At 29.7% G+C, this 27844-nt stretch overlaps 1 protein-coding gene across 1 annotated transcript; it reads left to right on the forward strand.

Annotated features, from left to right (window-relative positions):
* The first annotated feature begins 253 nt into the window (after positions 1-253).
* LOC135962802 (putative uncharacterized protein DDB_G0277255) lies at positions 254-12123 on the forward strand. The gene is made up of 2 exons (XM_065514694.1): positions 254-1320; positions 10461-12123. Exons 1-2 carry the CDS (start codon positions 414-416, stop codon positions 12110-12112), a joined length of 2559 nt encoding a protein of 852 aa, XP_065370766.1. The 5' UTR covers positions 254-413; the 3' UTR covers positions 12113-12123.
* The last annotated feature ends 15721 nt before the right edge of the window (positions 12124-27844 follow it).

Genomic DNA, 27844 nt, shown 5'->3' on the forward strand with positions numbered 1-27844 from the left:
TCTCAATTTTTTTTTCTATTTGATAAATTTTCAGTTATTTGAAAATTTGTATAACGAAAATATTTTTTTTTTAATTTAATATTTTCAGGTTGTCTTGCTTATAAGAGAGAAAATGATAAATTATTAAAAGTTTAATTGAGTAATAAATTATATACAGAAATACAAAGACTATATAAAAGGTGTTTGAAATGTCATTAGCAACAAGTGTAGCTGGATCTACATTAAGGCCGCAACAGCAACATGCTAAAGGACAGCAAAAATGTACTAAATCACCACAGTCTAGCAACAACTCGAATTCGAATCATACTATAGCAACTCCCCATCAAGCAGCGGTCAATTGTTTGCAGCAACCATCACCACCACCATCTTCATCCAAAACTTCCTTATCAACATCTCCCATTGCTGCTAACTTTATGGGTTCTTCATCATTGTTTTCATTTGAGAGCGGTGTAGTTCTAAGTGGCAGCTCAGGATGTTGCTCATTATCAAATTCTCCATCGTCGTCCTCATCGTCCAACTCATATTTAACTTCACACTCTTTAGAAAATTCCTGTAACAAACTGACGGCTACTTCTGGAAATCAAATGTGTTTAAATGCTCCGTCAAATTTAGAAGATTCGTTCAACTCAGCTACATATCAATTGAATGCGTCCTTATTGGCTGAAGTTAATGGAGATTTGGAAGATGATCATGTTATGACAAATTCATTATCTGATACGACCAATCAAACGGAAGCTAATCTCCATACATCGGAATCTATTCACAATGACAATAGCGAGAACGGACAACGAATTATGTTGGAAAATATGCACCATCAACATCCGCAACAGTCGACGGGCGATAATTCTTGTTTAAATAATGAAGATGCACGAACACTTCAACTGGCTGTCGAGTTGACTATGATGAATTTGAATAAAATGCCATCGCCTACATCTGAAGCACATCCTTCCTTATCGCCAACATCAAATCATTATCAACAATTACAATCTCACCACTTGCAACACGGTGCGCTGGACCATCATCAACCATATTCATCTTCATCGTCATATACGTCGGTTGGAAATCCGTATCATATGACTACAAAAGTTTTTCTACAAACTCAATCTCAAGCCGCAGCCACATTACTAAATCAAAAGTTTTTATCCGAACCTAATCAAGATGTCATTCCAAGTAAAATAAATTCATTGTCGGCTCCCAATCAAAACATGGCCACCGTAACACCAACCACAACAGACGATAGATCAAAAAAATCACAAAACATGACTGAATGTGTACCAGTACCGAGTTCGGAACATGTTGCTGAAATTGTTGGAAGACAAGGTAAGAACTATTGATTATTTATACTACCAACGTGCTATGTTAGCGGAGTTGTAAACAAATAATAAAGCTAGTTGCCACAAATTTTCTAATACAATATCATTAGCTTGGTGATTATATGCGCTAAGTCTCTTTTCACAAATTTTATAGGATCCACAAAAAACGGTCTAATCCTTCGTTTTAAATATTTTTTTGGAAATGTATAAATGCAGTTTTATTACTTATTTGGCATGATTTATACAGAAAAATTATCACACTTTAGAAGAAGTACGTTAGCGACTTATAAATTATTTTTTAGGACTATTTTACTTCGCACATTTTCTTTATTTTTATCGTTTCAATTCTGATTAAAGTATCTATTGCCACAATTAAAAATGTACATACCACGAAATGGGTTTATCACTTTTGCATACCACAGTAAAATAAGGACATAATTGTAAACTTTGTTTACGCAAATAGTGTATTTTTGCATATTATTTCCTTTTGTATTAAAATAAAAAATTCCACAAAAAGTGGATTTAGCACTATATATCCAATTACCGAAAAGAGATATACAATAAAATCTACACTTGAACTAAACTTCCACTCGGAGACCCATAGGATCCTTTATGATATAGAGTAAGTTCGAGTAATGTGGTATTCCTATTTTTTATTTCACTATATTTTTTAAAATATTAATTCGATTGGAACAGTTCTCAGCTGGTGTTCTACTACAAGTGTTAGGTTTACATCCATGAAAGTAAAAAGTCTTTTAATTCAAGTTTTAGAGAAATTTGGGAAAAAGAGAGCCATTGAAAAAATTGGCGAGTAATGTGGTATACCATGTTCTGTTAATATTGTATGTAAAACAACTTAACCGATGCATAGTATTTTAATTTGTATATGAGTTGCGATTTATTTAAATCATCTTCAATAGATTCGGTTAAAGTTGGCGGCTGACCAAGCTTACCAGAAGCTCCTCAATGACTGATGCGAAAAAAATTTCCATTTGTTGTTTCTAATAGCTCAGATAGCGTTCTTCATATTTGGCATATTATTTGCTTGAAATTCTTTAGATATACCACATTAGCCGAGCACGAGGTTTATTGAAATTATTATAAAATTAAACATATACACTAACTATGCAATATTGTTGCATGCGTTCTTCAATAGCAAAATATTCCCATTTGACTTTAAAATTAAATTAATGAAGTTTAAAACACGTGATTTTAGAAAAAAATTAATTTTTAACAGATCACAACAAAAAGCCTACCACAAGATAATGCTGATTTTTTACAACTGCTTATTTCCATGACCTGATAAAATTAAATAATGTTAATTTTCTGAGATCATAAAACTCTTAAGCTTGGTACTGCTACTCCTATGCTCTTAGTTTTAGAGAAAAGCAGCTATACCACATTACCCGAACTTACTCTATATATAACTATGTGTGAACTAGATGTGAAGAGAAGAAGTGAAATTGGAAAGAAAAGAAAGAAGTATTGTAATATAAAGAAATTAAGTGAAAATCCAGTCCAAAAAGGACAGGAAATAAAGAAAGAAGTATTGTAATATAAAGAAATTAAGTGAAAATCCAGTCCAAAAAGGACAGGAAATAAGTATAGACTGGGGTTCTCACAGTCGTGTTACTTAAAATTTTCGAATTTTCTAAGATGTTTAATAGTTTTGATAAGTGCATATGATGTGGATTTAATATCGTTGATACTGTTTTAACAACAACAAATCCAACGGCAAATACTATTACATTACAATGGAACTTGTTACATAATCATTCCAGTGAAAAAGAAAACTTTCACTGGAATGATTATGTAACAAGTTCCATTGTAATGTAATAGTATTTGCCGTTGGATTTGTTTAATTTGGATGTAATGTTAATTGCACTTTATTGGCATTTACTCTGTAATTGGTTTGGGAGTGGAGCTGTCAATGCAACAAGCTTTTACTTTGTTTTTATGAAGGCATTGAACATTTATATTGTATCTATTGTGCTAAGTGAGGTTTCATTGTTTATTATATGTTAATTTCTTTAATGCTTTATTATACCTCAGGATGATTATGGGGAGGTAATTGCTTTAGTCATTAGAACTAGCATTGTTGATATTGTCATTATTTTTTTCCATCCCTTGTCTAGCATATTTGCTTATCTGATAGGGTAGCCTTCAGTAATTTCAGTCTTATTATTCTTGATATTTACTGTAGTTAAGATATCTGATTGGTTTTGATATTTTATTAAAGATTTTTTGTGGGCTTTTTAATGTAAATATTTCTGATAGCTTTTTGGAAACTTAATGTTTTTCTGCACTGTTGCTTTTTCATGCCAATTAATTTCTGTTCTAATTCTATAGATTTTAAGATACTATATGATCGTAAATATTTGTAGGGTTGTGCTGTGAGTTGCTGTGACATTTTAGGAGACTTGGAGCTGATGGAGTGTCGTATTGTATAAAGACAAGTAGTGGATGCACCATTTTTATATTCGCGTGGAAGAGAATTTGCGGACAGTGTGTGGGCATTGTTTTGGAATAGGAGGTTGCTTCTTTGTAAATGTTTTTTTTCTTTGAGACTTGTTGTACTTAACATAGTTATTGTTAAGCTTGCTTCTAATATTAGTGTTTGAGTATTGGCTAGTTGTTTGGATATTTACTACCTTGATGGCTTGAACTTCCCTTGCAGGACTGTTCTATCTATTTTTTTCGCATATCTGTGAATGACATTGACTACTGTACACTTTTTGACCCTTTCATTAACACCTATGTATACTATCTTGTTCTCGTTATTCTCATACATATGGCTGCACTGCTGTTTACGCACCTTGGGTGATTGTATCTGTTATATGCTTATTTGGATTATTGTTTTTGTAACACTGGTGGAAGATGTTTTTTATTTTTATCATGCTACATGTGCTGATGTCATCTATCAAAACACTATAAATAGTTGATTATTGTTTGGAGTTGAGTGGAGTTTTGTTTAATTCGTTCAATTTGTGTTAAGCATTATTTATATTCATAATTTATACTTTTATTAATTAAATTTTTTGTAAAAAATTTGTATTAAGTAGAAATTTATAACCGATTATGGCCAATAAGGTTGTTGAAAAAATAATAAATAAAAATAAAATATCCAGCTTATTCCCCTAATAAAGCCTAATATATTACCATCATATCTAGCTATATCCCCCAGTTCATCATGGAATCTTTCCCTAGCCATTTTTGCCTGATCACTGTAATCTACGACAGTTACACAGAATATTTTCCATGGTCGAAGTCCCAAATTTCAGTTTGTAAACCATAAAAGTGTGTTTCCATAATAGGGGGGTCAGACGGCATGTATTGCTTGTGTATTGGGACATGTATTCGATACATATGGAATTCCATGTGTATGTCAAAATTCACGTTATACATACGATTCATAATTTCCACGTTGAAACATACATATGTAATTGCATGTGACATAACCTCTACTAGTTTATATGTTTGTTGTTTTTAACAATATATATATTTAAAACATTTTTAAATCACAATAAATATATTTAATGCAATAAAACTTTTTCTGTTATGACTTTTCTTTACTCGTTTTTGTTTTGTTTTTTATTTTGCACTCACACAGTCTTGTATTTCAAAATACAACACTGTTATACACACGAAAATAGAACATGCTCTAATTGCCAAAAATGTCACGAGTAATACATATGTATTTTACATACACAAAGTTTCATATGGATCACACGGTATGTATATGTTTACATGTGGAAAAATGTCCCAATACGTGGCACAAAACACAAGCAATACATGCCGTCTGACCCCCCTTTAAGAAGGGAGAGTGTCTGAGCTAGACTCCTCAGATAGACTTTAGGTCTATCATAGACAAGTTAAAGTATACTTCTTATGTTGAAGTCGACTCTAAATATAAAACTAGGTGAACCTGTTAATAGCTCGTTTAACAACAGCATCAGCTGTTCTTCGCCATGTAAAAAAGTTCGCAAAAATTTAAAAATGTTTAAGTTACAAGATATTGGCAGAGATTTTGCAATTATTGAACAGTTATCAATAATATTATGTAGTACCAAAATATCTTAAATATGATATTAATCTTATCTTTTCCATTTTTCCACCACAAACAATTTTTTTTTTGGTTGTCCCGGTTACATTTATTGTTTACCTTTTTATACCCTTCACATTCGTCAGAAGGGTATATATTACTGATCGGCCCGGTTTTTAATAACCGATTATAACCTGTTTTTTTGGTTAAGTCGGTTTCGGTTTTTTTGAAAAGTTCACATTCCGAATATCAAATAAACCGGGTTTTTGTCTTTTAGTGTATTAAAAACTTTAAAAATATTCAAAATCCAAAAAAATTGTTTAAAACAAATACTCCAACTATTTTAGAAGACTTTTGTATTTAGATTAATGATACAATCGATCTGGAATACTTGAAAACTTACTGAATGCTTTGTTAACTATGTCCTACAAGTACACTGATTGAAAGATCATTTTCAATGTCTAGCTTTATAAAAACAAAAGAAAAAAAATCAATATACTCCAAAGCATTTAAACTGTGTTTAAGAGATTATTTTAACCTTCATAAGGTCTTCAAATTTTCCGACGTTAACGATCTTCGGGTCAAATTTGACCCAAATAGAAAATAAATATTTTTTTGCCCAAAAACTAATGTAGTTGTTGACATTTGAAATTAAATAAAAGTCATAAAATATCAACTACTATTTCAGAAAAAAAATCCATTTTACTTTCAAAACGGGTAAGGATAAGAAAAACATAGCTTTGGTATTTATCCGGGGAATCCCAATTTTCATACAAAAATATATTTTTTAGGCCAATTTGTTTTTCTAAAAACCTAATGTAGTTGTTGACATATAAAAATAAAATAAAATTCATAAAATATGAAAAATATCAACAACTCACTTTTAGAAAAAATTCAATATTAATTTCAAAATTGGTCAAAAAATACCAGAAGAACTTGTGTTAAAAGAATTAATCAAAATTATAACTAAAAAGTATTTAAGCGTTTTAAAAATGCTTATTTTTTGTTATTTGAATAAATAAATATTCTTTATCATAATTATATGATCTCTTCTTAGTTTTGTTGTTTTCCCATGAACCGTTTATGTTTAAATAACTATTATTTTAACAAATAAAAAATGTTTCTTCTTATTTCTAGGCCTTTTAATATTTTATCAAAAACCCGGTTAACCGGTTATTATTAAAAAACCGAACCCGAAACCGGATTATATTAAATTGCAATTTTTCGAAGAAACCAAAAACCGGTTTCTAAAAAATCTCGAAGAATCGATCACCCTAGTATATATAAGTTTGCCATTACGTTTGTAAATTCCACAATATAATTTTCCGACCCTATAAAGTATATATATTCTGGATCCTTATAGATATCGGATTCGATAAGGCCATGTCTGTCTGTCTGTTGAAATCAACTTTCCAAAAGATTATTTTTGCTAAATATTAAAAATAAAATTGAAAAAACAAACAAAAATTTTAAAATTAAAAAAAACAATTCTAAATTTTTTTTCCAAAAAAAAAACACAACTTTGGAAAAAAAAATTTTGTTTACCGAAAAATATTTAAAATTTTTATTTTGAAGTATAATTTGGTGAAGAGTATATAAGATTCGGCACAGCCGAATATAATTCTCTTACTTCTTTGTTTTTATTTTTAAATTTTCTGTCAGCTATTTAGCGATGCCACTTGTCTATGTCCCCTTTTACAATGCAGAAATTGAAAGGCAGACAGACGAAGTTTGTATGCGAGGAGTTGAAGAGGCAGAATGTGTAGTACACGACCAGACATTTGATCAACTGCCTCAGATTTTATAATTCTATTACCAGAGAGGAACGTCTGAAAGAAGATCCACTTGCTCCAATATCAAAAGCCTTCAATAAATTCATTTTCAACAGTCAATCTCAATATACTCCCGGGCCCGGACCTCTGCATCGATGAAATGTTGCTACCGTTTAAAAGTTGCAGCAAGTTAATTATTTACTCTGAAACCAGCTAAGTACGGCATCAAAATAATGTTGACGAAATACCACGGCTGATATTTGGTTTAGCCATGTTTCCTACCAAGCAAAAATAGAGAATTGGTGTTGTGTGTTGTACTGTATCAAACGTGTACCGATAGTGATGATAAAATGAGGAGAAAAACTTTCATACTTAATCTTGCAAGCGAATTAGACCACATGAAATTCCGGGTTGCCAAGGGAACTAAGAATGACGATCACCAGAGTTCTCGGTAAAGATCTACCACCTCCAAAACCAATTATTCAATCTAATGCACCAAGTGGAAGAAAACTTTGCTCTATTAGTCCCTCAAAAATAAAAAAGGATTCCCTTTGGTATACGAACGTGTATCTCTTTTCCACTTTTCGCAATTTTCATGTTGTTGCTTCATATCATTTTTCTCACATCAATGTTTAAATGCATTTGACAATGTAAATATTCATACGCATCAACAACGAAAAAGAACGAAAAAATAGGAAACGACAAATTTCTGTCTGTCTATTAATTTCGCGGTTGTAAAAGGTTTAGCCAAGTTCTAAAGATAATGAGAAAAATGTCTGCCTTTCAATTTCTGCATTGTAAAAGGGGACTATATATGAAAAAAATATGACAAAAAATGTTTTTTATTGAATTTTGCATAGATACAAATTTTTCAAATTGAAACTAAATTTTTATTTATGAATATTTTTTAATGGGCGGTGCCCAATATGTTATTAATTATAAAGTAATTAAGAACATATTGGGCCATCTAAAATGGGTTACTATGCGATTTGAGAATTTTTGCCCTAAAGTTGAATTTTACATAAAAGATAGGCATTTTTTGAATGGACCTGATCCCGTCGGTATCAAAAATTATAAATGTTTTTTCATTTAAAATATATGTCGTAAAGTTAGCTTTTCAAAAAGTACAAATTCATTATACATGCTCTTCGAAAATTTTTAGATAACTTAAAAAGAATAAAAGTACTTTTTTCCCAAAAAAATCGACATTTTTTAATTTTTTTATATTCAAATGCATGTAACTTTGGACTCAGTCATGATTTTTAAACACTTCTTTCTTTATTTGATAGATAGTTCTAGTGTTAATCCTATAAAAGAAAAATGGATAAAATCGGTCACCAAAAAAACTGGTGTAGGGTGGGTAAAAATGTTGAAAATTAAATTTTCAAATGCGAATATCTCCTAAGCTATAAGAGATAATTGATAGTAGTGCTCGATGAGGAGATTCTGTATGTGTAATTTTTTTTAAATCGGAACACAAACGAAGAAATAGGATTATTTTAAAAATTGAACATACCCGAGGTATCCTACTTTGGGAACCCCTGGTCCCGCACCTGGTGGGGCCAAATTCAAAACTTAAACTCGACTACACTTCCTCTTTGCGCATGTGAAATTTCATTTAAATCGGCGTAAGGGTTTAGAAGTTACAGATTTATTTCCCTCTTTTTTTTATTCTCATACCACTGTGCGTCGCCGGACAGCATTGATTTTCATTGGCAAAATCATAAATTTTGCCATTAGTTAGTAAACATATCAAAACTAAGGTAGCCAATATATGTAAACATAAATATTTAATTTAAATTTGGAAAAAAGTTAATTTGATCAGATAAAAATTATCATAGCTAAATTATTATCGATAATGAACTGAATTTTTCTTTCTAAATTGGTTGGATTGTAGTCTTTGAAAACGGTATACTACATGGCATGTGTTAAAGTACTATATTTACGTCAATACATCGCCCAGATAAAGTTAAAAGTATTCTCTTTAACACTATATATGATTTTATAAACGCCCAGACCCGCGTTTTATTCAAATAACGTTCATTTTCTCTATATTAGTTATAGCATTTTTTTAATGTACTATGTAAGGTCCAACAATTTGTATGTCATTAAATTGTTTACTGGTTCAACATTTTTAGTTAATTTTTGTCATAATATTCCTGCTAATTTTTTTGAACTGATTTTACTAATTTTCAACAGCAAAAATTTCAGATCATTAGAGTTTTGATTTAGTCATAAAAATGGCTAAATGAAAATAAAAAAGGCTAAAAAAAGGCTAAAGGCTAAATTAATTTTTTTGCGGCTAAACAAGATTGAAAAGGGCTAAATTTAGCTCAAATAGGGCTAAATTGGCAACACTGTATAAAACAGATGTTTTATAAAGGCTCGGAAATTTTTATTTTTTTGAGTCTAGTCAACTGTAATAAAAAAGCTCTCTAAAGTATGCAGTACAAATTTAGATATTTTATTTGCAAATAAATAATAACAGGCAGGTGTAGGTGGGTTGGAGAAACTTGAAGAACTAACATTAGTAAATGCTACCGGGCGTAGCCGGGGCTGACCGACCGTCGGGCTTGACCGACCATACTTTCTTACTTGTAAATAAAATTAATTTTGTACTTTGTACTTTTTTTTAACTATTTGTATTTATAATATATATGTTAAATATTAATATATTAAATTTAGTAGCTTTTATTAGCCACTAAGGCTTCTTTATATAAATTGAAGATAAATAAATAAAATATTTATTAAAAAAAAAAAATTCACCGCTTGGTAGTAGTCTCTTAAAACAATTGTCATATTTTTAACTTTTTTGGTTTCAAAAACCAAATAAAAATTTTTTTGTACAAAAATCTCGAAAAGCTTACTTGTATTGGGACAAAGTTATCATTTTTATAATTTATTTTCCTAAATTGTCCATTTTCAATCAGACAGACACATATATAATGTGTTTTTCTTCAAAAGCAGTACGTATCTATGTGATATTTGTAGGTTTCTAGAAAGGTTTCTTTATCCATAGTGCTGCCGGCCAGTCGAAATTAATAATGATTGACTTGGACTACTATTGTATTCGAAGTAGTGTAAAAACATACGAAATTTTAGCACATCGAACTACTTATCAAAAGTAATATGTATGTATATCAAGATTTTTGAAAATCATTGGATTATATATTATCAATGCAAAATTAAAATTGTTTATTAAATAAACATTTAATTTATTATAAAATTCTGTAACATTTTTTTTTGTTTAACTACGAAGGGCACCGGGTTATACTAGTAAAATATAAATAAATATACATTAATTATACTAAAAATGTTTTATTTTGTTTTTAGGTTGCAAAATAAAAGCACTTCGAGCCAAAACTAATACATATATTAAAACTCCTGTGCGAAATGAGGAACCAGTGTTTGTAGTAACGGGTCGCAAGGAGGATGTTACAAAAGCTAAACGTGAAATTTTGTCAGCTGCTGAACATTTTACACTAATACGAGCAACACGTCGTACAAATGATGGCATGAATGGATGTTCAGCGAGTTTAACTGGTGGTGGGAGTGGCGTTAACGGTGGACATTTAGTATCGTTAAATAAAAATTCATTGTCTTCGAATACGCCATTGCCGGGTCAGATAACAATTCAAGTACGAGTACCATATAGAGTTGTGGGCTTGGTTGTAGGACCAAAAGGTAATACTATTAAGCATATTCAACACGAGACAAAAACTTATATAGTGACGCCGTCACGAGACAAAGAACCAATTTTTGAAGTAACCGGAATGCCGGATAATGTTCAAATGGCTAGAAAGCAGATTGAGGCCCATATAGCTAAACGTACTGGAAATTCATTGGCTGTGCCAGCGCCACCGCCTCCTCCACCACCACCTCCAGCACCAGCTGGTTCAATTAATCACATTAATGAGCCTATAACGTCTAATCAGAATACTGCATTTCACTCCTTAAATTCTTTAAATCAAATGCTGAACGATGATTTGCATTCAGAAATTCTGTCATCAATTTACAAAAATGGAATAGGTTCAGCATTGGAATACAGTCAAATAGGTGGTGGTAGCCTTTTGAACTCCGCCAACAAATGCAACACTTCCAATTCATTCAATAATGGATTCGTTAACAATGAGATTAATCCAAACATAATTTCCGTTAACGATATACAGCGACGTGTATCGATGAATTCAGGCAACAGCAACAATGGAAATATGCAATTAAACTGCAATGACTTCATCAACAATATAATAGAATCAAATACGACAACACAATTTGTCAATGAACAAAATACACATTTTCCGCAAATAGCTAATAATGCAAGTACTATAAGAAATTTAAAATCGGTAATAAACACTATTAATCTCTTGGAGAATACAAACAATGGCGCCGGCGGACTGTTACAACAGCAAAATAACCTAGCCACAAATGCTTTATTAACACGTTCCTGTTCTTCGGCATCTTCCACAGCATCATCTTCAAAAAGCTTCAATAACAGTGGCAATAACAATAATACTCAATTTTGGAAATCATTAAATGGTGGATCATCATTAGGAGCAGCTACAAATGGAACATGTGGTGGTACTGGCAATAATGATAACATCGATATCGACGAAGGTATCGGTGAATCGCCTCTATATAGTTGGGGCTTACCCAATACATTGGCGGCGATAACAAATTCATATTGCTCGCCAACATCAACGTCTATAAGTCCTACAGATTCGCTTTTTGGAGAACATATTAATAACAAAACAACAATACTACAGCAACAGCAGCAGCAGCTTAAGATCTCATCGAAAACAAAATTATTAGAAAAGCTCAAACGTAAGAATTGTTGGATGTGCCATGAAAAAGATATTGTTGCTGCTTTAATACCATGTGGCCATACTATATTTTGCTCCCTGTGTGCAAATCGTTTATGTCAACAAAATGACGCAAGCTGTCCAGTATGTTCCACACAAATATATCAAGCTATAAGAGTTCACTAAGTATAATTACACTACACTAGAAAATATTTCCAAATATTCTTAATGAAATCTATTTTTTTAGTAATTACGAAACGAAGCATTTATACACAATAATACTCCACATTTTCTATGCAGTATTGTCCTTCATAAAATGTAAATCATTTAAGTTTTTTTTTTATTTTATGTTTGTTTCTTTGTTACATATGTGACAATTTCCAAATTTTCTTAATAATATTGAAATTATAGCCACATACATACATACTTGCATACATATGTAACACTTTTATTAGTTATAGGACAAATGCTCACACGTTAGTTGTGTGTGTTATTTATTTAGGTGTATTCCGCCTAAAGCTCTCAAAATTTACATAAACTATTTAAAGTAATTATTTACTTAAATATTCACACATGCATACATACATTTGTACATAAGTATGTGCATTAGATCTGCCCTTAAGAACAGATTTGACTTGTATGGGTCTTTTTTTTTACTTTAGTAGCGCAAACATTTATATGCAAAATTTGAGGTTAGTCGAATAAGGAGAACCAGTGCCGGGTTGATCGATTTTTGTAAAATTGGGTAAGTAATGGTATTTTTTTCATTCTTTAAAAATTTTCCTATTTAAATAATATTTTTTTAATATTTCAATTAAATCTTATCTACTAAAGAAAATTATTTTTCTTAGAATATATAAAACGAAAAATAACCATGTGATTACAAAAATTTTGTATGCGAAAATGTGGTTAAACAATGCAAAAAATACGTTTTTGGGGAAATGCTAAAAACGTGATTATTTTCCATTTGATATTAATGGTTCTTACCTACCCTGTTCGAAAGATGATATTCTCTGGAAGATATATTATATTAAAATTAAAAATTTTTTAAAAATAATCTTTGCAGAACAAAAAAAAAAAATTACAATTGTTTACCCAATTTTACAACTTACAATCGACTACAGATACGGGATCTCGTTATCTGATTTGCATCTATTAGTTTTGCTAGTAAAGTACAAAATAAGACCCACCCTTAGCAAATTTTAAGCACGGGTTTAATGTACACAAATCATTGAAAATATAATAAGAAACATTTTTTTTATTTTCAGATATTTTTTTAATAATACACAAAATTATTTTTTTATTTTACACATATTATTGGAATTCTCTCATGGACAATTATTGCCACAGTACTAAGATTACCAGACATTAGAGAAATTATGTTTGAAGTTAAATGGTTTTTGTCATATATTGTTTCTAGATCTTTCCAATTTGTAGTCAATGAATGAATACATTTCATGATTTATTATAAATATACATATATTTTAAAATTTACCTACACCTTTTCTATGTTTTATGCTTTTTATGCAAAAAATCTTCGAAACTTTGGAACAAATATTGCATTAACTTTAACTGAGTTGGCTAAAATAAAAAAAAAATGATTTGATTTTTGCCTTTAAATAAACTTAAAATTATAATAAAGTTACAGGCTATGCATAAGAGATGAGCGATTCCGTGATTTTTGAAGAACGTCGTTCTCAGTGAACGTGATTTATAAACAGTGACCGTGATCACGTTTTGTCTATGTTAAACAAAATAACAATTATATTAAGAAGAATACATTTTGTATTATTTTCATCCTTAAATCTGTATGTATTATTTTCATCCAAAAACTAATATTTGCTGATTTAAAAACGTCTGTTAAAAAAACATAGGAAAATAACAGAATTAAGCAAATGCAACAAAATTTTAAGATAACTAATTGATATGTTACTTAACATTTTATTACACTGTTTTGGAGATATATCGATCCCTAACCACAAAAATAACGTAAACGACATTTTTTTTCAAAATTGACTTCGGGTGTTGTCGTGCGCCGAAATAACGGGTTCACTTTCATTTCAATGGTAAATTCTCATTCGCAGTCATTTAATAATAATTTTGTGTGATATATCACTGAGAGATTAATTTATTCGAGAACATTTTAGGAATGGGATTGAGAGAAACAAACACAAATAATCTGGATGAGTGATTTATAATTTATTTTTTTCGTAAAGGTGAAAAATAAATCGCAAAAATGCATTTGATGCAAATCAACGCTTAAATATATAAAATATATCAAAAGATTAATAACAATTTAAAAAAAATTCTCATTTCTGTTACTCAGATTTCATTACTTCGTACTTATATTATTATTTCCATAATTTGTTAAAAATTACTAATAATATGTAAATAAAAGAGAAAGTAACAGTTATTAAGAACAAGAACAAATTAATTGTTTATCTCACACCAAACCATTAAAAAAAAAAACAACAAAAACGAATAAAGGTCATACCAAACCATTTAAATAAAAATCATTTTATAACTGTTATTTTCAGTGATTTATTTTTGGTATATGGACGAGTTATTTTCGATCTCTGGTTTATATATACAGAGATAACGCAATTTCAATTATATCGTAAGCGACACTCACCTTTTTGCTTTACCGCAAAAATAACGTAAGCGACATAAAAGCAAAAAGGGAGCAGTAAATGAAAGTAAGAGTAGCCGAAGAACTAGAGAGAAAATCAAAAGAGATAGATGTACTAAATGTGATCAAAGAAAAATTTTACACAGCAGTCACATCCAAACAGAAGAATTTAAGTATAAGAATTTTTTTTGAAGGAACAAATACAAAGGAGGGAAAATATTTTGTTTTTATGTGCTAGTTTCGACCTTCAAAAAGTTTGTCAAGCCCGACCATATAATACCCTACACTAAGAAAAAGAGCAAAATCATTTTTCTTTTAAAATTTCAATAATTTATATTTTTGAGTGATTTTCGAAATGGGCCTTATCTGGGAGCTATGGCCAATTATGGACCGATCACCATTAAATTAGGTCGTGTGATTTATGTTTACATGAGAGTAATTTATGTTGAATTTTTTGTCATATACCAACATTTTTAAGAGATTTATGCACGTTAAAGTAATTTTTGGAAGCGGGTCTTATATGGGAGCTATAACTAATTATGGTCCGATCACAATAAAATTTAAAAATTTGTGGATTTATCCATATAAATTAAACATTTATGACCGATAAAGTCCAATTTCGGGAGGACATTTGTATGGGGGCTAGGTGAAATAATGGACCGATTTCAGCCAGTTTCAATAGGTTCCGTCCTTGGGCCGAATTATATGTACCAAATTTTATCGAAATATCTTCAAAACTGATTCTGAGTCGATCGGTATACTTTAAGGTGGGTGTTAGACTAATATTTTTGGGCGTTACAAACATCTGCATAAACGCATAATACCCTCCCATTATGGTGGTGTAGGGTATAAATATTACACTGTTTTATTCAAGAAAATACTAGTATTACAGTTTAAAGACGGCAAACGATGTTGTAATGAAATTTGTACTGCAATTTACAAATATCTCCTTATTTTAGATGAACTGTGAACGATTTAAGTTTGTATTGCGATAGCTCCTAGTGAGCAGTGTTGCCAATTCTTAGTGAACAAAAAGGCCTAAATTCTTAGAAAAAAGGGATAAAAAGTGGCTAAAAACGGGCTAAAATTTTTAATTAAAAAAATACATACATTTGACACAAAAAAACAACTAAGAATGTTACATTTGGCTATGCCGAATAGACAAACAAAAATGGAAGAAAATAAGAATATTTATTCCTGTATGTTGATCCTTAACTTTAAAATAACGTAATATGTGGCCACACGTATATCATATGCCGATGTTTTTAAACCTCGTATTTATCACCTGGTCTGCAAAATTGTTATATGAAGACAAATTATGTATAAAGTAGTCCTTTGTGATAACTTCGAAATCAATGGAGGATAGTTTGATAAGTGAATATATGTCAAATATGCCTCTCAGAATTGATTTTCATTGGCAACATAAATTTTGACATTATGTTTACTGACACATATCAAAACTAAGGTAGCCAAAATATTTGAATGCGTCCTTGATGCAAATAATAAAATGCTTGAGCAAAAATTTAAAGATATAATTTGAGAACTAGAACAATTTTGAAGAATGTATGGAAGGATCCAACAATTTGTATATGATTAAATTGCTTACTGGTTCAAAATTTTTAGCTATTTAGACAATAGCGAGGAAAAGACTATTAACATTGATTTAAATACTTCTACGGTCCGTGGACTTCCTCCGCTATACAACACAGAATTAAAAATTTCGTCACATAAATTCAATGATCTAAAAGCTCTTTGCAATAAAAATAGTATTCCTCAATGTTTTCATAACGAATATATTGGCCTAAAACATTCCCAAAATATTAAAGACGCCTTAAACGAAACATATGAAGAAGATGTGCTATGATTTATAAAAAATGTTTAATTTACTGCATACTTTAAGAAAATATATTTTTTCGAAACTTAAGACAATATTTATACCCTACACCACCATAGTGGGGAGGGTATTATGCGTTTGTGCAGATGTTTGTAACGCCCAAAAACCCACCTTAAAGTATACCGATCGACTTCACTTTCTGAGTCGGTTAAGCGATGTCCGTCCGTCCGTCTGGTCGGCTTCCTGTCCATGTAAACCTTGTGCGCAGAGTACAGGTCGCAATTTTGAAGATATTTCGATGAAATTTGACACATAATATTTTTTCGGCTCAAGGACCAAGCATATTGAAACTGGCTGAAATCGGTCCATTATTTCACCTAGCCCCCATACAAATGTCTTTCCTAAATTGGACTTTATCGGTCATAAATGTTAAATTTATATATGTGTCTCCACAAATATATGTATTTCCACAAATTCCGCTCCAAATAAGTTTTATATACACAAAATTCATGTCAACAATAGACCCGCTTCCGAAAATCACTTTAACGTGCATAAATCGCTTATAAATGTTGGTAAACACACAAAATTCAACATAGTTAACTTTAATATAGATATAAATCACACGACCTAATTTCATGGTGATCGGTCCATAATTGGTCATAGCCCCCATATAGGACCCACTTCCGAAAATCAATCAAAAATATAAATTAATGAAATTTTAAAAGAAAACTTTTTTTGCTCTTTTCTTAGTGTAGGGTATTATATGGTCGGGCTTGACCGACCATACTTTCCTGTATTTATCGCATTAATCGACTAAATTTTAATTTTTAAAAAATCCTTCGTACAACTTAAAAAAAACAAAAAAAACTCTCCTATAAAATTTGATTTTTGGCGTTTACGTTATTTTTGCGGTTAGGGCTCGATATGTAGCTATGGAGCGGATTTTCATGCATTTAAGTACAAATAAAATGATGAGCCTAAAAATATGCAGTAACTGAATGTGAATGTTGAATAATATAAAAGATCGACAATTAACAGTTTGTTGAAATACGTAAAAGAACGACATTAAAAGTACCTGTTACTTTCTCCATTTGTTACCAGTGATTTTTTAATAACGTTACCAGTGAATGTTGAAAAATATAAAAGAACGAAATTTAACAGTATGTTGAAAAATGTGAAAGAACAATATTAAAAGTACCTGTTACTACAGTTGTTCCAGTGATTTTTCAAAAATATTACCAGTGAATGTTGAAAAATATAAAAGAACGACTTAAATGTACCTGTTACTTGCAATATTCAGTATCTGTTGTTACCAGTGATTTTTCAATCACAGTGATTAAATGACAGGTATGGAAATATCGCTCATCTCTACTATGCATACAACATTATCATCTGATATAATTCCTGGAATCCATTGCAAAACAGACTTTTTGCGTAGCATTTCATCAGCATTAAAAGTGTTTTCGTTTTCATTTCAAATTGTCCACAATTGTTTTTCATTTTAAAAGTTTGGTATATCATTAGATCAATAGATATTGGTTAAGATAAATGCTGGGACAAAAGGTGAATATTTATTTTGGCCACATTACTTTTTGAAATTGAAGCATTAAGGAGCCAATAACAACAAACAGCAATAATAAAAACATAGTTTGACATAGTTTATTCAAAATTATGGCATTAGTTATTTCACATTTCGCCCATTGAATGGCGTAATTGATATTTTATGAGTTACTCTATTTTGTAAAGATCTTCTTTATTGGCAAATATAATCACATTTTGGATATTAATCCTTACGTAAAATAGATTTCCATGAGCTTCGATCTTCAGCGCATCTTCTACAGTTTCGCACACAGTTCGGATATATGTTCCTCTACTTATTCTTTCCACCGGGGATTTGGTCGCCCTCTTCTGCGTATTTCCTCCGGGACATATTCGAAATATTTTTTTGCTGGATCATTGTCATCCATTCGCACAACATGCCCGAGCCATCGTAATCGTTGTAGTATGATACGTTCCACAATGTTCACGTCATCATATATTTCATACAGTTCATGGTTTATACGGTGCCGATATTCTCCATGAACGCAGCCAGGTCCATATATCTTTCGAGTATTTTCCTCTCATGTCTTGAGTTACAAAATATTTATTTTGCTATATATCCCACTAATCAACCAAATAGGTCTCAAAGGAATAGACCCAAGCTATCTTTTGAGCATATTTTGAGTTACAAAACAATTATTTTGATAGATAAAGTAGAAAGTGTTCACCGCCCAGGCTAGTTTTTCCCTAGTGACTATCTCCTTAATTTGTCTAGAGTCGTGAATAATACACTCAGGCATATTATCCCCCTGGTCGTCCTCACTAGTGCCTGCAACTTCACAACCAGGAAAGTGCGTTTTCACGAGCAGCGAGAGCGTTTCCGAACTGGATTCTGTCCATGAATTGTCATCTCTTTGAAGATGACAATATGAATATTTCATGGGAACAAAAAGAAAGAAAAAGTTTTGGTTTGTGGTGCATATAAATTTATTTTCGCTTTAAAAAACATTGACAGGTCCAATACGAAGATCACATTAACATGAATAATTCTCTTATAAAAATTGAGATACAAATTGTATAAATGCCTAAATCATACTACCAAGTTTTATGGCGATTTTTCCATAATTGGTCATAGCTCTCATACATATAAAGCCTCCAAACAAAATTCAATAAAATTGTATTCAAAAAGTATGTTTTAGGCATATAAAATATCGAGAAACGTGTTACGGCATCTGAAAGAGGAAATGGTCGATGGCCCAAAGCAATTATAAGCTGATGACATGTCTTCTTTAAATGTCCATTGGATCCACTGGAATAAATTTTATCGATTAATTTTTTTAAATTATATTTTTTGTGATTATGAATGATTTTTCCCCTTATTAAATTATTGCCTATAAAATTCTTTCTGAGTGAACTAAAAATAAATTGTTGGGTTATGTAGAAATAATTTTTAAAATACATACCTAGAATAGTTTAGCGACATAATGATATTTATAACCCTCTGCAACTGATGTCGTAGTCTGACAGACACCGCAAAAAGCTAATTTTGCGTAACTTCGTAAAGTGGAACTAAATAAAATAAGTCATACCATCAAATTTTAATATTATGTTAGCTTCAAAACTATTTACTTTTATAAATAAATAAGGCAAATAAGGTGCTAGTCAGAAACTTCAACATAGTAAATTCTAGACTCCACAACAGTTATATTGTAAAAATTACTCCACGTCAGTTGCAGAAGGATAATATACAGGGGGCAAATCACGGCATTCGATATCGAGTGCACGTTCGTATAGAGGCAAGTTTCGATGGCCGCAATGTTTTGGATCACGGTAGTCGATCGTAATTTATGTTACCTACTACTATTTTTTACATTGCTGAAGCATATGACAATAAGGAAAACAAAATAAATAAATTTGTGATAAATTGTTAAATTGTGAAAAAATGCAGAAAAATTTTAATAAAAATGGACCCAAATGTTTTTGTTTGTATTCCTCATCACGGCCATTGACAGATTTCAGAATGTTTTTTACTTTGATTAGCACAAAGCACCATGTGCAAAGTTGTGAAATACGTAAACAAAATACAAAACAAATTGTGGCCCAAAATTTTACAATTTTAAATAAAATACATACATATGTATATTTTTTACAATAATTTTGAGAAAATATCAGAAAAATAAGTATATTTTTATTTATTTATTATATTACTTCATTGTTTTGGTTGATTTGTTTAGTTTTAACACAAAACGGCAGTGTTTGTTTTCGATAAGAGAGTAAATACGTTTCGATAACGACTGCTGTGATCCACGTTAACTACATTTCGATGACAAAGTACTCGATTTCGAATGCGGTGATTTGGCCCCAGGCCTGTCACACATTTTGTCCGGAATGGTTTCAATTCCGTAGTTTTTATTCCGATCGATTTAGTTTAGGTTCTTCAGATTCCGTGTAATTTATTAATTCAAAAAATATTTAATAATTCTGTATTTCTGATTTTAATTCGCCAGCGTTTTTTATATTAAAACAAAAAGTGCCAAAGCTTCACACAAATATTTTTTAAAAATTTTAGAAAAACAGATAATTACAAAGAAATATCATCAATTCCATCAATTCTGAAGAAGCAAAAAACGGAATTAATTCCACTTTCGATTGGAATGGAATTCTGATAAGGACCGTATCTTTGCTCTAAGTTTAGCTTTAATTTTGTGACATTACGGTGGTACGTTAGGGTGGAACAGGGGCCAAATCACCGCATTCGAAATCGAGTACTTTGTCATCGAAACGTATTTACTCGATTGGTAATCTCTTATCGAAAACAAACACTGCCGTTTTGTGGTAAAACTTAACAAATCAACCAAAACAATGAAGTAAATTAATAAATAAATAAAAATATACGTATTTTTCTGATATTTTCTCAAAATTAGTGTAAACAAGTAAGAGTGCTATTTTCGGCTATGCCGAATCTTATATACCCTTCACCTTTGTTGTGGATGCATTATTATTTTTTATAATTGGTATATAGGTATGTATGTACATTGCCCACTTTCAGCTTACAGCATCCTAAATTTATCAAGAACACAAAAAACAACAACAACGCCAAACGAAACAGAACACCAAAAGAAAAAACAAAATACGCAAGGCAATGAAACCAACACACATCCAAACATACGTTTAATTGTATAAAAAACAACAACGCCAAAAGAAACAAAACACAAAAGAAAAACAAAATACGCAAAGCATGCACATTCAAAAATACGATTTGTTGATTTTTTGTCAAAAAAATCAACACACAACCAAACGTTTAGTTGTATAAAAAACAACAACAACGCCAAATGAAACAAAACAAAGCATGCAATACATTGTGTTTTTTGATGAAATTTTCAGAGGTTGTCTCGGATTTTTGCTCATATCTCCGTTATTTATGGACGGATTTTGCTGATTTTAAATAGCAAAATTCTCGAAAGTATGTCTGACAGAATTGTTGAAGATTTGGATCCCGGAGATATCTGGGGCCTTCAGAAAATTGATTTCAACAGACAGACAGACAGACGGACAGACAGACAGACGGACATGGCTTAATCGACTCCGCTATCTATAAGGATCCAGAATATATATACTTTATAGGGTCGGAAATGAAAAATGTAGAAATTACAAACGGAATGACAAACTTATATATACCCTTCTCACGAAGCTGAAGGGTATAAAAATATACATATTTTATTTAAAATTGTAAAATTTTGGGCCACAATTTGTTTTGTATTTTGTTTAAGTTTTTCACAACTTTGCACATGGTACTTTGTGCTAATCAAAGTAAAAAACATTCTGAAATTTGCCACTGGTCGATGATGAGGAATACAAAAAACATTTGGATACATTTTTATTAAAAGTATTCTGTATTTATTTCACAATTTAACACAAATTTATTTATTTTGTTTTCCTTTTTTGTTTTGTTTTTCTTATTGTCATATGCTTCAGCAATGTAAAAAATAGTAAATTACATAAATTACGATCGGCTACCGTGATCCAAAAAATTACGTCCATCGAAAATTGTCACTCGATATCGAATGCTGTGATCGAATGCCCCCAGATATCTAGTGGATAAATACTAGAACGGGATACTTAAGAACAATGAGCAAAACATTGATACATCAAACTTTAGAATCCGACTGTAAATGCCAAAGATATAATGAAAATGTTAAATTCGGCGCACTTTTTTAAATTACATATTATTTTTTTTTTATTTAAGAAAATGTGTACATGTGTATGTGCGTGTGTATGTATTGTTGAAACAAATAGTTCATACTTGAAACTATTATTAAATGGTCGATTTTAATCAGATCCCTTTTATATTTTTCATACTGAAAAAACAAAAACAAATAAAAAACTATTATTAAAGAAATTAATTCAGAAAACCTGCTAACAGCCGGAATCTTCCAGGAATATGCATTTAAATAAAAAATAAATAAAACAAATAATAATTAAACTTATCAAGTATTAAAATAGTAAGATTTCGTGCATGCATTATTTACATTATTACTAGTCAGATAATCCAAATCACAATGAAAATATAAATAAGAACATTTATTTTAGAAATACATAGATTTATATTAAACAAAATATATTACAAAAAAATTTATATATATACATATATAGATATATATATAGATATATATATAGAAAACTGTTGGGTTAAATTTCCCTTCTCATAAATATTAACTACAATATATTTTCTCAGTTCTTAAACATAGAGACTTTAAAAAGAAAAGACTTTTATAAGATATTAATTATATATATTTTAATTTAAATTATTTTAATTTATACGTGTAAGTACATATATATTTTATTTTTAATTGGAGTATTTGAGTTTATTTGTTATACATATTGGCCTTGAAGGCTTTGTATTACTTGAATAAATAATAATAATATTAAATTATTTTTGTTTTATTATTTTAATTAATTAATTGTATATAGATTTATTTTAATATTACTTGCATCTGCGCACACTTTTTTTTTAAAAAAATTACTTAAAATTTTTAGAAATACTGCAGTATAATCGTTTTGAACATTTGATCACTATATAAATTAAGATACTTATTTACTACATTCAATGTGACAATATAACATGTCAGCAAAAAGTTGTCGATGTTTCCAAATTAAATTAACATTTATGATAGCTCTAGCTTTAGCTGGTGTTGGATTAGAGAATATCTAAAAAACCCGATATAAGTACCACTCTTCCCTTTGATGCAGCTGAACAAAAAACTGCTGATGGTCAAACAAATTTGTTGTCAAACATTTAAATAAAATATATACTACATATATTTTCTTATAGTTGGGAACATATAGTACATCTAAGGAAATATTTATTCGATTTTGCAGTTTTATATCTGTCTTCATAATAAAGATATAAAAAGTTATAAATAAATTTTTAAAGCAATATTTATGGGTTTTCAAACTTTTTGTTGTTTTTTGTGTAAGGAAGAAATGGTAGAATTAGACTATTCAAATGTTAATGTTATTATTTCGCTTAATTTGTTTTAAAAAACTAAATAATAGAGTAAAAACTGTTTAAAGTACATCCACCTTTATTTATTTGTAAATGAAATGTTTAAGCAAAAAAATTATTATACGCATTAACGTAGTAGTTTTAAAGCATTATAATCTTATAAAGTAATATTGATAATATTTTTAGTTACTTGAAAAGATTGCGCAGCATGTAAATATATTTTTGTAATAAAACCTAGTTAATTTATATAAACAAAATTTAATGAAAGTGTATAAATTATACATACATACATATATGCTTCTTAAACAGAGAGTGAAATTCAATTAAGACAATCCAATTTTTTGTTTGGAATGTACTAATTAATATATTAATTGAATTTGGTTCGCTGCAGTTAGTATAAAACACTATAAACAAATTATATAAATATTTTATTGGTAGTCAATGTAAATTTAAAAAAAAACAAAATAAATATTGTGTAATTTTTTACTTTATGTTAAATTATTAAACATAGAATGAAAACAATTGTCAAACAATAACTATTTTAAGATGATGAACTATATATAACAAAAAAAAACCCAACAAAAATTGTTTATTATTATATAACTAACAAAACCCAACAAAATAGTTTATTATTAAGCAACAATTAAACAAAACACACAACATAATACTCGTAGAACAAAACATAACAAAAGATTTTAAATCATTCAATTTACTTTTGTGGTGTTATTAAAAACTTTAATTTTTACATTTCTCATGCACATATCTCAATTAGTTTTTATAGAAAAGTATCTACATAAATCTATAAAGAATATATCATAAATGACATAAAACTAATTTTTATATTAATTTATTTTTTATTGTTTTAAGTAAAATAAAAAAAAATAAGATTGTTTTGCCTCCATTCCCAAATCTATTTTTTGAACTGAAAATGATTTTAATGTTTCATTTTATGTTCAACGATTTATTTGAACATAATTTTTTTTTTACCATTTTAATTAAACTATTCAGAATAACTATTTTTTAAGCACTTCAAACGAATATGTACTTAAATATATGTTAGTCTAATGGTAAATTTTTGCCATTAGATTTACAATGACATTTTAAATTTTTATGATCCATACCAATATTCTATCAATGCGATTTGTTTTCTAAGCTTGTTCTGTTAGCTTTACATTTTATTTTTAAAAAATGTTTACCTATTAATATAATATTAAAGAAGCATTAAAACGTTATATGTATATTCGGATTTTAATTCGCAGTTTGGCAGCGTTGCCAGTTTGACAAATACTCTTTGTCGATAAGAACGTATTGCGAGATATCACGAAGTAGGATAAACGTTCAATATTTATCGCGTGATCTACGATACGCGATCCAAATTTTAAAATATTTCTTATTAAAATATATTATATCAAATAAAATGTTTTACTATCTTATATTTTTTTTTTTTATATTTTTATTTTGTTTATTTTTCCACTTCTTACCAACTTTTCGCGAATTGATATCATGTTACACGTTCAATATTTATCGCGTGATCGCGATCCATGAATACTGCATGCTACAGCTTCAATAAATATAGCGATTGTGGATCGAGGTCAATATATATATTGAACGTGTAGCAGTGCCCTAAAAACAATATTTAAAATATGTCAAGTGTTTCTTCGCAGATTTTTTTTATTTCTAGGCTTTTAAATTTGAAAAGGAATGTTAAAATGGCTAGTTCAAAATTTAGCAGTTAATTGAAGCGTAAATTTATTTTTGTTGAATGTTAATTTTTTTTAAACTAATTTCTAATTTAAAACATAGCTTAATTTATTTTTTGTTATATACGAAATATTTTTATATAAATACTTTTATCTATAAACTGTTCCAAATAAAAAATAAACATTTAATCTATTTTTTTTCCTCAGAAATAAAAATACGACTGACTAAATAAGCAGTAAATAAATAAATAATACTATATATTACTTACATATTTATTTATATATATATATAAAAATAATATTTAAGATACTTTTATTAAAAATCTATATATTTATATAAATAAAATTAACAAAAAAAAAAAACAAAAACAATAATATACTTATTAAAAACAAAGAAGAAAAAAATACGAAATGAATAAAGAAGACTAGAAAAGAAGACATACAAAACGTTCTTTTTATTATTGAATAAGAAATCTATAGATAAGCTTTTCTATTAAAACTGAATTTAAAATACATACTAAATTTGCTCTCCTGCCAAAAAACAAAAAAGAAATATATATACATAAATTTATTAAAAAAACAACAACAAAAGAATATTTTAAAATTTACAATAATGTTATTTAAAAACAAGACAACACAATTCAATGAACATTTGTTAAAACACTTTAAATTGTAAAAGTCAATTTCTTTATAATATTTATCACTTTTATACCCTCCGCCCACTATTATTAAACTATCAACTTCTCAAAGTGTACGAAAATAAGTTCTCGTATTAATATATAGGTACATACAACATCCAGTCTTATCACGGCGTTTAATATTTTTACAGAATATCTATAAATCATACATACATACATATGAATATCTATTTAGCTCTCAAAAAAAATCAAAAGCTGTAAAAAAGTCCACTTTTATATAAAAAAAATAATATATCAAAATCGGAATCTATACAAAATTCTAAGAAAATTACCAAAATAATGTATGGGTCTAAAATTAAAACCTAGCTCCCGCCGAGAGACATAAAGATTTAAGATTTGTTTTTAAAAATTTCTTAACTATATTTTGAAATCTCTCAGCAGGAGCTAGGTTTTGATTTTAGACTAATTTTTTCGTAGATTACGTTTTTGCGTTGACCAACACAATTTACGCAACACGCATTTTCACCTATGAAGCTAAATATTTATTTTAATTATAGAAGGAAATTTATAAGTTTGAACAATCTTAAAATCAAATTTAGAGTTTAAGTTTAATCTTTTATTATTTTAAAAAAGTTTAAAAATTAAAATTGATTTCGTGGAAAATTTATGGGAAAAAGTATCTCATTCATTAGCTAACCTCTTAAGTGCGTTATACCATGTCGGCGATTTTTAACGCCAATTACTTAAAAAGGAATGGCTGATAATCCTGAAGCTGTAACAGCCCAATAGCAATTTATTCTCTCTCATATGCGTTAAATATTAATTTAGAGCTACCCCTCTTTCACTTACTCTATTTCTCTTGACACTTATATAATTATTTAATTATAGGCCGAGCCTGTCTGAAAATGGTACAACCAGGTAAAACATTAATGAAGACCATTTTAGAATGGGGTCGTACTCGAAAGACTTATATCACAAACGCCACAAATCATGTTGTTCCATCTGTTTCTGTGCTGTCAGTATATGGAATAAACTTGTTGAAGTTTATTATAAGAGTTTTACGTTAAGACTAAAATACAAAGTTGAAGGAAAATAGAGAACGTACATGTTGCAATTTATTTCAACACTCCTCTGCGTTATCATCGTTACCTTAAGAATTCTCATCCTGCTCACTGCAGCTATCCTGTCGGGCCCCATGGACACGAATAACATCGTGTTCATTCCCATTACCAAAATTAAAAAAATACAAAGTCATTTCCATTCGTAACAGAACCAATTTCAATATTACGTGGAAATTTTGCCTCATCAAATTCGACATCACGACGTTCACAACAATGTTATGTCACGTTCAACAGCCTTACTTATCGAAACAAAACACGCTTGCATTCCTCAAAATAACATCAGTACTACACGATCTAATTTTGACGTCACCCTTGCTTGTTGCCTGCATGTTGCTCAAAGTTCATAAACATGTTGCGATTATTACACATATGCGCCGCTGTCAACATACCACCGTTCTTTCTGCAACGTATCAGCTACTGCTTAAATAGAAAGCGATTGTTGTTGTTTCTTCATCTCACATTTATTCGCATATAGTTTCCACACAAAACATTTCCCCTTAAATTTCGGCTTGTTGCCTCGTGATTCTCTTTCACATCGTCATTCATTTTTCGTACGAATACCAAACGCCTGTTGATTTGTAACGTCCATTTTCTCATTCTTTCTCCTCTCACCTTCTTCTAGAAGTTTGTGTTTCAGAGAAATAAAACTGGGCAAATTGTCTCTGGTCTGCATTGCTATGACAAAGTTTTCATGCTGTTGTGGTAAACAGGACAATAAAATTATGGACAATAGCTCCTCCTGGAGAGTAATACCAATTTCCAAACAAACTAATTAAAGTGCAAACAAATTAGCAATTTCTTGTAGAGCGTACCTTTTGAAACTTTTGCTACATACAACTTAATGATGCATTGGTTGCACAAATTTGCGGCATCACTGCCAGCTATTTGCATTAAAAAACGTGTGACTTTTGCTGCAGTGATGTAATTAGAGTTTCCAAAAAACCGGCAAAT

The sequence above is a fragment of the Calliphora vicina genome, chromosome X (assembly GCF_958450345.1).
Source record: "Calliphora vicina chromosome X, idCalVici1.1, whole genome shotgun sequence".
Taxonomy (NCBI): domain Eukaryota; kingdom Metazoa; phylum Arthropoda; class Insecta; order Diptera; family Calliphoridae; genus Calliphora; species Calliphora vicina.

Coding starts and splice junctions, on each gene's coding strand:
- LOC135962802 (XM_065514694.1), top strand. CDS start 414: ATGGGTTCTTCATCATTGTTTTCATTTGAGAGCGGTGTAGTTCTAAGT. Junction 1,321..10,460: donor TGAAATTGTTGGAAGACAAG/GTAAGAACTATT, acceptor TTTTGTTTTTAG/GTTGCAAAATAAAAGCACTT.